Below are 15,000 nucleotides of genomic sequence, written 5' to 3' on the forward strand. Positions count from 1 at the left end.
TGATGATGATGATAATAAAATAAATAATATAATAATAATAATAATAATAATAATAATAATAATAATAATAATAATAATAATAATAATATAATATAATAATAATAATAATAATAATAATAATAATAATAATAATGTTTAATAATTGCTTAGTAGTGGAAAGGAACAAAAAAAAAATCAAATATTAAAAAATCCATTAAATACTTTATAAATTATGTTGACGATGTAGATCTTTTTACTTTGTAATCAAATGACTTTAGCCAGTATTTTTATATTTAATCTGTATGTTTCTTGAAATTTATACTATGTAATTATTCTCACAGCTTACAATATTATTACACTATACCTATTACCAAATTTTAATTTACCACATTATATTTACGTATATGTTTATGTATGAATCATTGTCGACATTTTATACGTCTGTACAAAAATGTCCTTTTGGATGAATAAAGTACATTATTATTATTATTATTATTATTATTATTATTATTATTATTATTATTATTATTATTATTATTATTATTATTATTATTATTATTATTATTATTATTATTATTATTATTAATATTATTATCATTATCATTATCATTCTTATTATTATTATTTGTAAAGAAATGCCTTCTAGGTAACAAAGGGAGATAGTTGTCCTACCCACCAAGGTCTCGGGTAGAATCAAACCCATATAATTAAATGATTTATGAGTGTAGGATGGGTGTTGGAATAGGGACTCCCTTGTTTTCGCCGTGGGTGGTGTAGACTGAAGGCAATGAAAGAACGGAGGGTTATCATGTTCCATCAGTGTTAAAACACCCTCATCAATCTTATGCATCAACCGAGATACCGTTAGATACCCTGTCCTATGTTTCGGCTTGGGTCGATGTTCAACTGGCAGTCTGCGATTTGAGGTCGAAGAAGGGAGACCTGTACAGCCTGTGTGTTGGCTGGAATTCTGTTTGGCTATGTTGAAGCCACAGTGAAAAGGGCCCAAAGTGGCCAGTATTTTATGTCGCACCCGAATATGGGCTCTCAGGCGATATGTGTTGGGCCTGTGTGTTGGCCAGCATTGTGTTTTAGGCTGTATTGTAGCCGAAGTGGGCCTAATATGGCCAGCATTTTGTATATCGTACCCGGTTATGGGCTCTAAGCGATATTGTGTTTTTGTAATTTGTGCTCGGTGAGATTATATAAATTTATAATATTGTTTTGATGTGCTGAGTAATCATCAAGTGATTAAGTGATTAATATCGTAAAATTATTTCACTTATCTTAAAGTTTAAAATAATATAAAGTTTTAATGTTTTATTGAATAATTAATTCAATGAGTTAAATGTGTTAAAATTGAGACGGTGACCTTAGTTAAATGAATTATTTTTAAGTAAATAATAATTGATCACTTACGCTATCATTGTGTCTATGTTAATTTCATTTTTACTAATATATCTATATCTATCTTCTAATATAGTGAAGAGCTGACGGGGCTAGGACATAGCGCCCGGTAAATGCGTTTGCATCTTTGAACTTTGTAATTTTGTCGGGGCCAGGACATAGCGCCCGGTAAATGTGTTTTGAACCCTTTTGAACAATATAATTTTTGAGAAATATGAACAAAATACAATGTAACGTTTGTAAAGATGAGGAAGTAACACTCGATCTATGTGTTTTATTAGTAACAATTTTGGATTTGAACAGGCTGGAACACCGCACCCTGTGTGAACAATTTTGTTGATTAATTTTATTCTCCTTTCGGAATATGAACAGTTTATTTTGACCCTATATGTAATTAATAATTTCATTATTAGTGGGAATTAATGGAACGGTTGGAACCTGGGTGAAGTATAGTTTATTTTGGTTAAAACTTACATGAATTTTATATTGCATTACTACTTTTTACTTGTATGTACTTTTGATTTTTCCTGTCAATATATGCAATGTTATTCTGTTTTGCTCAATAACCATGAGATGTTCCCCTTTCTTTTACTATAAATAAATAATTATGGCTCTCTTGTCAGATACGTTGTTCTGTTGGTGATTGTAACGTCCACGTCTACCTCTCCACACGTTAAGGTCATAAGCGGCCTTCGCATCCATTGCGAGTTGCGAACGCACCTTGTGACATGAATTGGCGCTGCGAGCAGGGTTTCTTATTGTGTGGTTTGGTGGTCTGAGTCTGACGTTGTACATCAACAGACACCTTCGTGTCTGAGAAGTCAATGCCTCTTATTGTTGTGGGGATTTAGAGTCGCTTCCTGTACTGATGCATATCAGGGGGTTGGGCTGTCAGATCTAATTTCAGGCGCTACTTCTCATCATTTAACGACTATGTACTGTCTGTAATGTAAAGCTATAGTTTGGGTGAGTGAAATGATATCACGTAATTGTTCAGGCGTAACGAGGTTACACTGATGTTGTAGGGTACGCGCGGCGTATCGCTACTTATTGTTTTGTTCATAAAGCGAGTGAACCACGAACTATGAAAGGCCAGTGTGAAGGGCCTTAATACTTTAATTTGATTAAAGTCTAGATAATGTTGTTTTGGTATAATGTAGTGGTCATCGCTTGATGTTTTAACTTTTTGAACTGACGAAGCGTCAGCTGTTATTACTGATTTTGCTATTGTTTGTTTGACAATAGGTATACTGGGTAGATTTTTATCTGCATTTAGCTGATCCTTCTCTTTTTATATTATTCAATCTATCGATTTTTTAAGTACGTTGCGATAAATATTTTGTCATTATGGATGTGGAACGGTTGTTAAAATGTGGGGAAAAGTTGGGTTTACATGGCGACGAACTGAGAGTGTGGGTGGAAGAAAAGTTGGAACGGGACAGAGAGGAAAAACAGAGAGAGAGGTTTGAGAAAGAGAAAGAGCGTGATGCAGTCGCAGAACAAACGAAACAACACGCTCTTCTTGTTGAAAGGCAGCTGGAACTAGAGCGCCTAAAAATTGAAAATTCAGTGGTCCCGGTTCGAACCCCTTCCTCCACTGACAGTGAACCCTCGACTGGCAGTTGTGGAGCTAAAAGTCCTCGCCTGCCATATTTTGATGAATCGAAAGATCAGATAGATAGCTATCTACTCAGGTTTGAAAGATATGCAACCGTAAATCGATGGAGAGAAGAGGATTGGGCGATTCATTTGTCGGCGTTGCTTAGAGGCAATGCGTTGGACGTGTACACTCGCTTGGACGAGGTAGACGCTACCCAGTATGATAATGTAAAGTGCGCGTTATTGAAACGCTACAATTTAACGGAAGACGGCTTCTTAGAGCGTTTCCGTAAAAGTAGACCAGAAATAGGAGAAAGGATGGGTCAGTTTCGAACCCGTATATCCACATATCTGGAAAAGTGGATAACTATGTCCGGCAAGGATAGAACAAGGCCTGAGGACATCTTGGACTTGATTGTTAAAGAACAGCTCGTAAATGTTTGTAACAAGGAGCTGGTGGTTTTCCTGAAGGAAAGGAAACCAAATGCATCTATGGAAGTAGTCGACACTGTAGAGAAATATGTCGAAGCGCACGGGACTGCCGGCGCTTTCTCAAGAACTGTGTCATATCAGAACGACAAGGTTCCAAGCAAACAGCAAGATGGTCACAAACCTGTCATGAAACCACCTACTTCAGTAATTAGATGCCACAACTGTTTTAAAGTTGGACATTTGAAGAGGGATTGTAAGAGCAGACCACAAATCTCTGCAATACAAAGAGACACGAAATGTGGATACTGTGGTCGTAGGTACCACTCCACTGAGCAGTGCTGGGAAAGAAAAAGGATGGAGAATACTGATAAGAAGACTTTTGGACAGGGACGGCTGGTAATAATGGGCAGGGTGGGCAAATACCAGCCTGTTTTTTTCAAGTTATATGCTGTATTACCAGGTCTGAAATAATCAAATTTAAATAAGATAATTTCAAAAGTTACTACTTAAACTTGATACTTCGTACTGAAATCAATTTGTGTGTATTTTTGATAGATTGCGAATCACCATGCATCCCGTAATGCATAAACCAGGATACGCTCCTGTTCTTTTTTATCACCCCCCCCCCCTAACCACCCCACTCCGCCCACATCGTCATCTCATCGTCACGTCGCCTGACGGTGAACTAACTCCGAATTTTGCTGTCTGGCCTCTCTAGTACTAGGTCGGGCTAATTCAAATGAGCCCACCTTATTAACCAGTGAGAACTAAATAGAGATTTTGGCAAACGAACGTTTTCTAATTTATTGCCTTACTTGTGCTGGTACCATTGATGTAATGACTTTGGGAATGTTCCAGTATTGAATTAATTTTATTAATTTACTAATTTTATATCAATTTAGTATTAATTTGTGTTGTTTTTATATATTTGTTTATCCATTTAAACTTTTCTTTTTTTTCTCGTTTTCTTTAGTGCTTCTCAAAACTCATTTATTTAAATTGTTTTCTTATTTGTTTGTTGTTGTTCTTGTTTTTTGTTTTGTTTTTTTTTTTTGGGGGGGGGGGGGGTTGTTTTGTTTTTTAACAAATTAACTTGTTAGTTCTCTTTTTTTTTAAATTCTTAAAGTAATTACCGCTGCATTTTTATTGCCAGACAAAATATTTTTGCAAAACAATGTAATTTTCTATTGTATTCCCTCTAATAAAACAAAACACTTTTATTCAAAAGACTTAATAAATATATAAAATACAACCACCATTTTGGTTTTCTCAACAATTGAATTAGTATACGAGAAATACTCTTCTGAGAAAGGAGAGAGTTGAATTCTAAGTTATAGAGGAAATAAATACGTTTAAAGGAAGGTGGGCAGATTCCGTACTTGCCCGTCCTGAAGCTAATACATACATAATAAGATAGTTTGCGATGAAGAGGCGGGAAGCTCGGGGTTGGTTGGGTAAGGAGTAAAGATAACACGGTCGTTATTGTTATAGTCTAATGAATGCATGAGGAGAAATTGGTACATTATTTTGTCTTAATTGTATTGTGTGAATTATTGGCGAAAGCTTAAGATTAAATAAACTTTGTTTTTGTTTGTCTTATTTTGACTGTGGAACTAATACTTGTCATAGCAGACCTGCCTACTTGAAATAGGAAAATAAAAATCGTAGTTTTCAGGGCTAATAAAATCGTAGATATTTTAACTACCCTTTAAAAAAATGACCGGAATTTCGTCTGTTTTGATAGATATCAAATTTTTAAAAATGAGAAAAAATGATTGGAAACGTAATAATGATGGTGATGGTGGTAGTGATAGTGGTAGCGGTGGTGGTAGTAGTAATGATGGTGGTGGTAGTAATGATGATGGTAATATTATTATTGTTGTATTATTATTATTATTATTATTATTATTATTATTATTATTTATTATTATTATTATTATTATTATTATTATTTATATATTATTATTATTATTATTATATCATCATCATTATTATTATTGTTATTGTTGTTATTATTATTATTATATTATTATTATTATTATTATTATTATATTATTATTATTATTATTATTATTATTATTATTATTATTATTATTATTATATTATTATTATTATTATTATTATTATTATTATTGTACGTATTGGTGGTATTACTATTGTTGTATTTTTTTTGTGGTTATTAATGTTATCAGTTTATTGTTTGGTTCCATTTACCATTTTTTTCCCACTTTCATGTATGTGGTCATCAAATTGTATGATTTATTGTCGAAAGCCTAAGATTGAATAAACTTTGTAATATCGTATGGTAACCATCATTGTCGACGACATCGTCGTTGTCATCATAATCATCATTATCATCATCATCATCATCATCATCATCATCATCATCATCATCATCATCATCATCATCATCATCATCATCATCTTCATCATCATTAACAACAACAACAACAATATTAACAACAAGTACTACAATAGCAATAAAAACAATATCAACATCATCATAAAATTTCCGTCATCTTCTCCACAACTATCATTCTAACCAACAGCACCTCCAAAACCACGACCATAATTACATCCTCCTCCACCACCACCACCACCGCTACCACTATTCCAACCACTACCACCACCGGCACAATCATTCTAATCATCAAGACAGCAGTGAAATGCAATTTGAGCTCTGAATGAAACTCGAGTCATATCGCTGTTGTTGCTTCTCGATTAAAACTTTAAGGTTACTACATACTACTGAAAACCAGTAATGTAACAGAAATATTAATCTCGCCGTTGAGGGATTAAAGCAAATCTTTAATTTTTCGAGTGAACGAAATTGACTTGTATTGTCAAGGTGTTATCGCATTATGTCTCGTCGCTTTATTTTTTAGTTGTATTCTCTTTCGTGATTCATTTTTTATTACGTTTGGAATAATTAAAATCTACTGGTATTGTCATTTCATTGTGAATGTGATTATTTGTGGTTGAAATATTATTTTTTAAAGGTGAAAAAAAAAAATAATTTAAAAAAAAATAAAAAAATAAATACATAAATAAATTTTCAAAAAATAAAAAGATAAATAAAAAAAAAAAAATACAAAAAAAATAAATAAAAATACTCGTAAATTAAAAAAAAAAAAAAAATTAAAAAAGAAAAAATATCAATATATATATATATATATATATATATATATATATATATATATATATATATATATATATATATATATATATGACCGAATCATCTTTGCCCCACCACTGTAAATAGGCTAGAACCGCCACTGCTTTTGGAGTAGCGGCTATGAATACTCCAGAACCGCTGCCGTGTTGTAACAATGCACAACATCATGTTGCTAACAATGGTATCATGAACAACACTAACTCTCAACGTCAAGCGCCGAGGGAAAATAAAGAATTTTGACAATTAATTACGGTGTCCGCAGCATGTTCGGGACACGCGATAGAGACGACAGGTATGCCGGTCGCCATTGGTTGGATAAATGGACAAAGAGTTAAAGTGTTGAGAGACAGTGGCAGTAGTTGTGTTGTCATTAGAAAAGGCCTTGTGAGTAGAGAAAAGAAAGAACAAGAAAAGAGAGTGAAGGTCAGTCTAGCTGATGGGAAGACTGTGAGTGCCCCACTAACTGAAGCGTGGCTTGATTGTCCATATTACAAGGGAAGAGTGACGGCTCTAGAAATGGCCTCACCTTTGTATGACGTAATTTTGGGAAATATACCAGGAGTCAAATGCCCAGGAACGCCAATAAAATATGACGATCACTCTGATTCAGTCCACGAGAATCTCATAAGAAATGATTGTGAGCACTCAGCTCAAGCAGCACAGACGAGGGCACAAAAAGAAAAGAGGATGAAACCATTGATCACTGCCCCCTCAGTGGAAACAGGTGTTAGTACAGCTGTTTTGAAAGAAAAACAGACCAAAGACGAGACATTGAAATGTGCGAGAGAGGCAGCAGTTACGAAAGAAGTGAAAAAGACTGGTGCCAATAATAAAAGTTGGTTTGAATATGATAGAGGGGTTCTAGTACGATATTTTCAATCACCAAAGATTGAGCACGGTGACGTGATTAGACAAGTCATGGTCCCAAAAGATTTGCGAGAGACAGTGATGCGTTTAGCTCATGAGTCCATACTCTCTGGACATCTCGCTGCCAAGAAAACGACTGAGCGCATTCTCAGTAATTTCTACTGGCCCAACATTTGGGATGACGTCACCCGCTTCTGTAGATCGTGTGACCAATGTCAAAGGTCAACGGCAAAAGGAATGACCCCAAAAGTGCCTCTGACTGAAGTTCCGCTGATAGACGAACCATTTAGTCGTGTAGCGGTAGATTTGGTAGGACCAATTATTCCTGCATCGAATAGAGGGAATCGCTACATGCTAACTGTTGTAGATTACTGCACACGGTACCCGGAAGCTGTAGCCTTGAAAAACATAGAAACCGCGACAGTTGCGGAAGGCCTCGTCGACATTTTCAGTAGGACGGGGATACCAAAAGAGATATTAAGTGACAGAGGTACACAGTTCACCTCAGATTTGATGAAAGAAGTCTGTAGACTACTGTCTGTGAAACAACTTACCACAAGTCCATATCACCCTCAGTGTAATGGGCTGGTGGAGAAGTTTAATGGCACTCTCAAAGGGATGCTTAAGAGATTGGCTACAGAGAGACCGTCAGATTGGGATCGATATCTCAATGCGGCCCTGTTTGCCTACCGTGAAGCACCACAGGAGTCCTTGGGCTTCTCCCCTTTTGAATTGTTGTTCGGTCGCCCAGTACGAGGCCCGATGACAATTCTCAGAGAGTTGTGGACGGAGTCTATTGAGGACGAAGAGGTCAAGACAACATACCAATATGTTGTAGACCTAAAAGAAAAACTTGAGACTACTATCCATATGGCCCATGAAAATTTAAAGAGGGCCTCAAAACGGCATAAGGCATATTTCGATAGAAAGGCCAAGATGCGCAACTTCAAAGAAGGTGACAAAGTGTTGTTGTTGCTCCCGACAAAGCACAACAAACTTGAATTGAAATGGCAAGGTCCATTTGAAGTTCAACGTGTAGTTGGACATAATAATTATGTAATACAAGCTGGTACTTCAAAGAAAACGTACCACGCAAATTTATTGAAACGGTACTATGACCGGAGCACTGCGGACATAAACGGAAGTGGAATTCTTCAATGTGCCGTGGCAGCTGCGATGAAGATGACGATGGCGAAGATGTCATGCGGACTCTCAAGAATTTAGAAATGCCATCTCTTCAACAAACAGAATCTATAGACCACGTGGTCGTATGTGAAGAATTAGACAGGGAGAAAAGAAGTGAATTACGACATTTATTGTCATCGTTCAAGGATGTCTTGACAGATGTCCCAGGACGAACGGATAAATATACATATGACATCAAGGTATCTTCGAATTGCCCAATTCGGAAGAAACCATATCCTGTGCCTCAAGCAATGAGAAGCACTCTCAAGGCGGAAGTGCAAGAGAATGGCTGGCATTGTGGAACCCTCCAACAGCCCTACTGTTCACCATCTGTGGTGGTGAAAAAGAAAGACGGCACCAATAGATATTGCGTGGACTTCAGAGCACTGAACAATATTTCAGTGTTTGATGCTGAACCAATGCCAAGATTAGATGATCTCTTCCAAGAGATAGGTACCGCATGTAATTACGTGTCAAAATTTGATTTGACAAAAGGATATTGGCAATTGCCCTTGTCAGAACAGTCTAAAGAGAAGACTGCATTTGCCACCGAGTTAGGATTGATGCAATTTACCGTTCTTCCTTTTGGACTGCAGTGCGCCCCTGCAGCATTTTCTCGTATGATGAGGAAAGTGGTTGGTGATCTACCACATGTAAAGAACTATATTGATGACATTATCATTCATACGGAGACATGGCGAGAGCATCTTCATGCTATCGAGTCAGTTCTTCAAAGACTACGAGATGCTAAATTAACAGCTAAACCATCAAAATGTTTAGTTGGTTTAAGTGATGTCGAGTTCCTCGGGCATCGCATTGGAAGTGGAACATTGCAGCCGACCATAGATAAAGTGGAAGCTATCAAAGGTGCTAGACCACCTGAAAACAAGAAACAGATGAGGAGTTTTTTGGGATTAGCCGGATTTTACCGGAGGTATGTTCCAAATTTCTCAGCGATAGTCAGTCCACTGACCGATGCCACAAGGAAAGGGATGCCAAATCGAATTCAATGGGGAGAGCCTCAAGACCGAGCATTCGAGTATATCAAGAATGTCCTCACTCAGGCTCCAGTTCTTCGGCTCCCGAATTTCGATAAACCATTTATCGTATCGACAGATGCCAGTGACACAGGCGTTGGTGCTGTTCTTATGCAAGAACATGATGATGGTAAATACCCAGTTGTTTACCTCAGTAGGAAACTGTTACCGAGAGAACAACGGTATTCAGTTGTTGAAAAAAGAGTGTTTAGCTCTTGTGTGGGCTGTCAGAAGTTTGAACAGCTATCTTATGGGCAGAGAATTCATTGTGGAGACTGACCACGCTCCTTTGTTGTATCTCAACAAAGCCAAGTCAGAAAATGGTCGTCTGATGAGATGGTCACTGTTGCTCCACCAGTATCGTTTTCGGTTGATGTCTGTGAAAGGTTCGGACAATCATGGTCCAGACTTTTTGTCTCGGCTGCCTTAGTGGTCAGGATTTCTTAGTTTTGATCAAAAATTTGGGATTTTTGTCCTCCAGTGGGGAGTGATGTAAAGAAATGCCTTCTAGGTAACAAAGGGAGATAGTTGTCCTACCCACCAAGGTCTCGGGTAGAATCAAACCCATATAATTAAATGATTTATGAGTGAAAGATGGGTGTTGGAATAGGGACTCCCTTGTTTTCGCCGTGGGTGGTGTAGACTGGAAGGCAATGAAAGAACGGAGGGTTATCATGTTCCATCAGTGTTAAGACACCCTCATCAATCGTATGCATCAACCGAGATACCGTTAGATACCCTGTCCTATGTTTCGGCTTGGGTCGATGTTCAACTGGCAGTCTGCGATTTGAGGTCGAAGAAGAACGACCTGTACAGCCTGTGTGTTGGCTGGAATTCTGTTTGGCTATGTTGAAGCCACAGTGAAAAGGCCCAAAGTGGCCAGTATTTTATGTCGCACCCGAATATGGGCTCTCAGGCGATATGTGTTGGGCCTGTGTGTTGGCCAGCATTGTGTTTTAGGCTGTGTTGTAGCCGAAGTGGGCCTAATATGGCCAGCATTTTGTATATCGTACCCGGTTATGGGCTCTAAGCGATATTGTGTTTTTGTAATTTGTGCTCGGTGAGATTATATAAATTTATAATATTGTTTTGATGTGCTGAGTAATCATCAAGTGATTAAGTGATTAATATCGTAAAATTATTTCACTTATCTTAAAGTTTAGAATAATATAAAGTTTTAATGTTTTATTGAATAATTAATTCAATGAGTTAAATGTGTTAAAATTGAGACGGTGACCTTAGTTAAATGAATTATTTTTAAGTAAATAATAATTGATCACTTACGCTATCATTGTGTCTATGTTAATTTCATTTTTACTAATATATCTATATCTATCTTCTAATATAGTGAAGAGCTGACGGGGCTAGGACATAGCGCCCAGTAAATGCGTTTGCATCTTTGAACTTTGTAATTTTGTCGGGGCCAGGGCATAGCGCCGGTAAATGTGTTTTGAACCCTTTTGAACAATATAATTTTTGAGAAATATGAACAAAATACAATGTAACGTTTGTAAAGATGAGGAAGTAACACTCGATCTATGTGTTTTATTAGGAACAATTTTGGATTTGAACAGGCTGGAACACCGCACCCTGTGTGAACAATTTTGTTGATTAATTTTATTCTCCTTTCGGAATATGAACAGTTTATTTTGACCCTATATGTAATTAATAATTTCATTATTAGTGGGAATTAATGGAACGGTTGGAACCTGGGTGAAGTATAGTTTATTTTGGTTAAAACTTACATGAATTTTATATTGCATTACTACTTTTTACTTGTATGTACTTTTGATTTTTCCTGTCAATATATGCAATGTTATTCTGTTTTGCTCAATAACCATGAGATGTTCCCCTTTCTTTTACTATAAATAAATAATTATGGCTCTCTTGTCAGATACGTTGTTCTGTTGGTGATTGTAACGTCCACGTCTACCTCTCCACACGTTAAGGTCATAAGCGGCCTTCGCATCCATTGCGAGTTGCGAACGCACCTTGTGACTATTATTATTATTATTATTATTATTATTATTATTATTTATTATTATTATTATATTATTATTATTATTATTATTATTATTATTATTATTATCATTATTATTATTATTATTATTATTTATTATTATTATTATTATTATTAGTATAGTAGTAGTAGTAGTAGTAGTAGTAGTAGTAGTAGTAGTAGTAGTAGTAGTAGTTGGAGGAGGAGGAGGAGGAGGAGGAGGAGGAGGAGGAGGAAGAGGAGGAAGGAGAAGCATTTGGGTTTTGGGCTTCAATAGACTAAACAATAATTGGCATGTCTAACTCATATCTCAACTGTTTTGTAATAAAAATAAAGAAAAATGGCGCACGTACTCTAAGTGCCTATTACATTTTCCCCCATAAAGATGTAGTATTAAAAGAATGGACGCTTGGGAAAATAATATGCATCAACCATACGCCACAAACCACAAGCACTACAAAAACTGCAAGCATGAATTACATTGTTATAAAGCTAAATTGTTTTGGCTGACAACTTTAAATCACATCGAAATGTTGATTGCATAAAAATGGAAAGTTTGAACATTTATTAGGATAAGGCAAAGATCAGCGAAAATGAATGCATATTAAAAAGTTGATCGAAATCGAAGTGCACCTACATAGAAGTTCATAGCTTTATTGTAAGAAATAAATATATATAAAGAATGGATAAATTGAAAAAAATAATAAACAAAACAAAATTATAAGCAAACAAGCAACAAAACAAAAAGATAAATAAATGATAGGTGTTGCCAAGGCCTATCACATCTTCGGGCATAATGACTATCTCCTTTTTGATTGGCCATATTTTTCAAAGGTGGTAAATTCGATTTCAAAACTTGAGACTTCCTCCTCCTCTCTTCCACTTCTATTGATAGAACTAACATTGTTTACAATCCATTTTTGAGTGGATTAAACAACAAAAAGTTGTTTTATGGTGAGCTTTTTATCTATAAGACAAGAAGACATAATTTATTTTACATTAAAGCAATACCCCTATACTGTTGTTAAGATTCTTGTCAGCCCAGTCAATTTCTCTCATCTCTGCTCACGTCTGCTTTTTAGGGGTGGCGGAGAGACCGACTTTAGTTCACAAAAACAAAGACAAAACCATTTTGTCCCCTCTTAGATTTGATGGACATACACGCAGACTAAGACTCTAGATTTTAATGTTCTAGTTTATAGTTAAGGAGATAAAATTCTGCACTCCATTTTCAAATTACATTCAAAGCTAGACAAGGTAGAAATAGAATTCGCAGTTCAGTAATCTCTCTAACTGCGAATACCGAATAGGGATTCATATTATTATTATAATAATCACTATCTAGACGTCTAGATATTCTCAGTAGTAGAAGCGCTCTCCGATCTCTGAAAATTAGTCTTTGTCCCCTCACTGTACACAACACTGTATTTTCTGTTCAAAATGGCATTTTGTCGAATGGCTTGGGTTTGAAGTTGAAGGAGACTTTTGAGAGTGTGTTTGTCACAACAGTTTCATTAAAATAGAGTTTGAGAAGGAAAGATAATAAGAAAAGGAGGGATGATTGAAACATTTTGTGTGACTGAGAATTGAGATTTTGAACGTTTCAGCTTTTCCTTCAAGTCTGAAACTTGACAAGATCGTATTTTCTTTTTGTTACCCCAATCCACTCCATGAAAATCACTGACTTGATCACTCGTTCACATCTCGAAATCTGTCAGTGAATCAGCTTGTCTGTTAGATTACTTTATGAATGGGAATAGTTAAGTCCCCGCTTATTGTATTTTTTCCAGTTAGTAAATATATTTTATAAAGTTCCAGGAATTTCTCTCTCTCTCTCTCTCTCTCTCTCTCTCTCTCTCTCTCTCTCTCTCTCTCTCTCTCTCTCTCTCTCCCTCTCACTCTCACTCTCACTCTTGCCATTTCTCATGACTCGTATCTTGGTCATCAATAAACTACCTCTACAGCCATCACCACATCATTATTACTACTACCACAGCAACCCCCACATCGTTTTCAAAACTATAGCGACCACCACCACCTTTACATCATCATCATCCTCCTCGTCAACATCGCTACCACTGCCACTACTACAACCACTACCATCACATCATCATCATTACTACCACTACCACAGCTACCACATCGTTACCAAAACTACAGCAACTGCCACTACCATTACATCATCATTATCCTTATAGTCATCATCACTACCACTACATCATCACCATCACCATCACTGCACAACAACAAACACATCATCAGCGAAATGCAAAATAATAATAATAGAAATAATTTTTAAAAATTAATTTTAAAAAAAGTAAAATAATAATAATTTTAAAAAATAAATAATAATATTAATTAGTTTATTTATATTTTGCGCCCATTCTTCTATATAATAAAGCTCTAGGCTCATAAGCTACTACTGCAAAGATACAGAACGAACCCACATTTGCAGTAGCTACTACTGCAAATAACTGAAATTAATTATATCTACTATTTGTTGTACTACTGGGAATAATGAATACGAAAGCTATCTACTATTCGCAATACAACTGCGAATAACGAATACGAAAGCTATCTACTATTCGCAATACAACTGCGAATCATGAATACGAAAGCTGTCTACTATTCGCAAACAACTGCGAATCATGAATACGAAAGCTATCTACTATTCGCAGTACTGCTGCAAAAGAGGAAATCACTATTCGCAGTACTACTGCAGAGTAAAGTTTAAGTGTAAGGTCTACAGCCTGGACTTGTGGCTAATGACCATAAAACAGGCCGATCTGTTGTTATTATTAGGTTTAGTCTGATATTTTTTCAAAAGTAAGAACTAATGATTCATTTTACTTAGAAAACGGGATCTTTAAAATCATTGGCTGTTTTCCTGCAAGTTCCTAGCAGTTCCTCGCTTTGTATTTAAATTTAATTCTATATTATTATTATTATTATTATTATTATTATTATTATTATTATTATTATTATTATTTTAAAAAATATTATTTATTATTATAATATTCCACATTGGCTTTTTTGTAGATTTTTTTTTACTTCTTTCTGAGACAGGGAATTTTTTGAGTTTTCAAAAACTAAATGGCAATTCAGACTGGAATCTGACTAGACTCCCGTGGCAATTCAGACTGGAGTCTGAATAGACTCCCGTGGCAATTCAGACTGGAATCTGAATAGACTCCCGATGCAATTCAGACTGGAATCTGAATAGACTCCCGTGGCAATTCAGACTGGAATCTGAATAGACTCCCGTGGCAATTCAGACTGGAATCTGAATAGACTCCCGTGGCAATTCAGACTGGAATCTG

General features: G+C 35.9%; 2 protein-coding genes across 3 annotated transcripts in view; both read left to right on the plus strand.

The window, feature by feature from the left end:
- Positions 1-2,733: 2,733 nt before the first annotated feature.
- LOC144973826 (uncharacterized) lies at positions 2,734-8,683 on the plus strand. The gene is made up of 2 exons (XM_078916720.1): positions 2,734-3,730; positions 6,855-8,683. Exons 1-2 carry the CDS (start codon positions 2,734-2,736, stop codon positions 8,681-8,683), a joined length of 2,826 nt encoding a protein of 941 aa, XP_078772846.1.
- A 3,829-nt stretch (positions 8,684-12,512) lies between these two features.
- The window catches only part of LOC144972201 (maternal embryonic leucine zipper kinase-like), an 86,132-nt gene continuing 83,644 nt past the window's right edge, over positions 12,513-15,000 (plus strand). The window contains exon 1 of one of the 2 annotated variants that reach the window (XM_078913217.1): positions 12,513-12,634. Coding sequence is in view for 1 of the 2 variants with exons in the window: in XM_078913218.1 (XP_078769344.1) it covers position 12,632 (1 nt within the window). In the remaining variant the exon portion in view is untranslated. The remainder of the gene's footprint in view (positions 12,635-15,000) is intronic. The other variant, XM_078913218.1, reaches the window with a different exon arrangement.

The sequence above is a fragment of the Berghia stephanieae genome, chromosome 5 (genome assembly GCF_034508935.2).
Source record: "Berghia stephanieae isolate SIO BIC M18660-M18661 chromosome 5, UCSD_Bste_1.3, whole genome shotgun sequence".
NCBI lineage: Eukaryota > Metazoa > Mollusca > Gastropoda > Nudibranchia > Aeolidiidae > Berghia > Berghia stephanieae.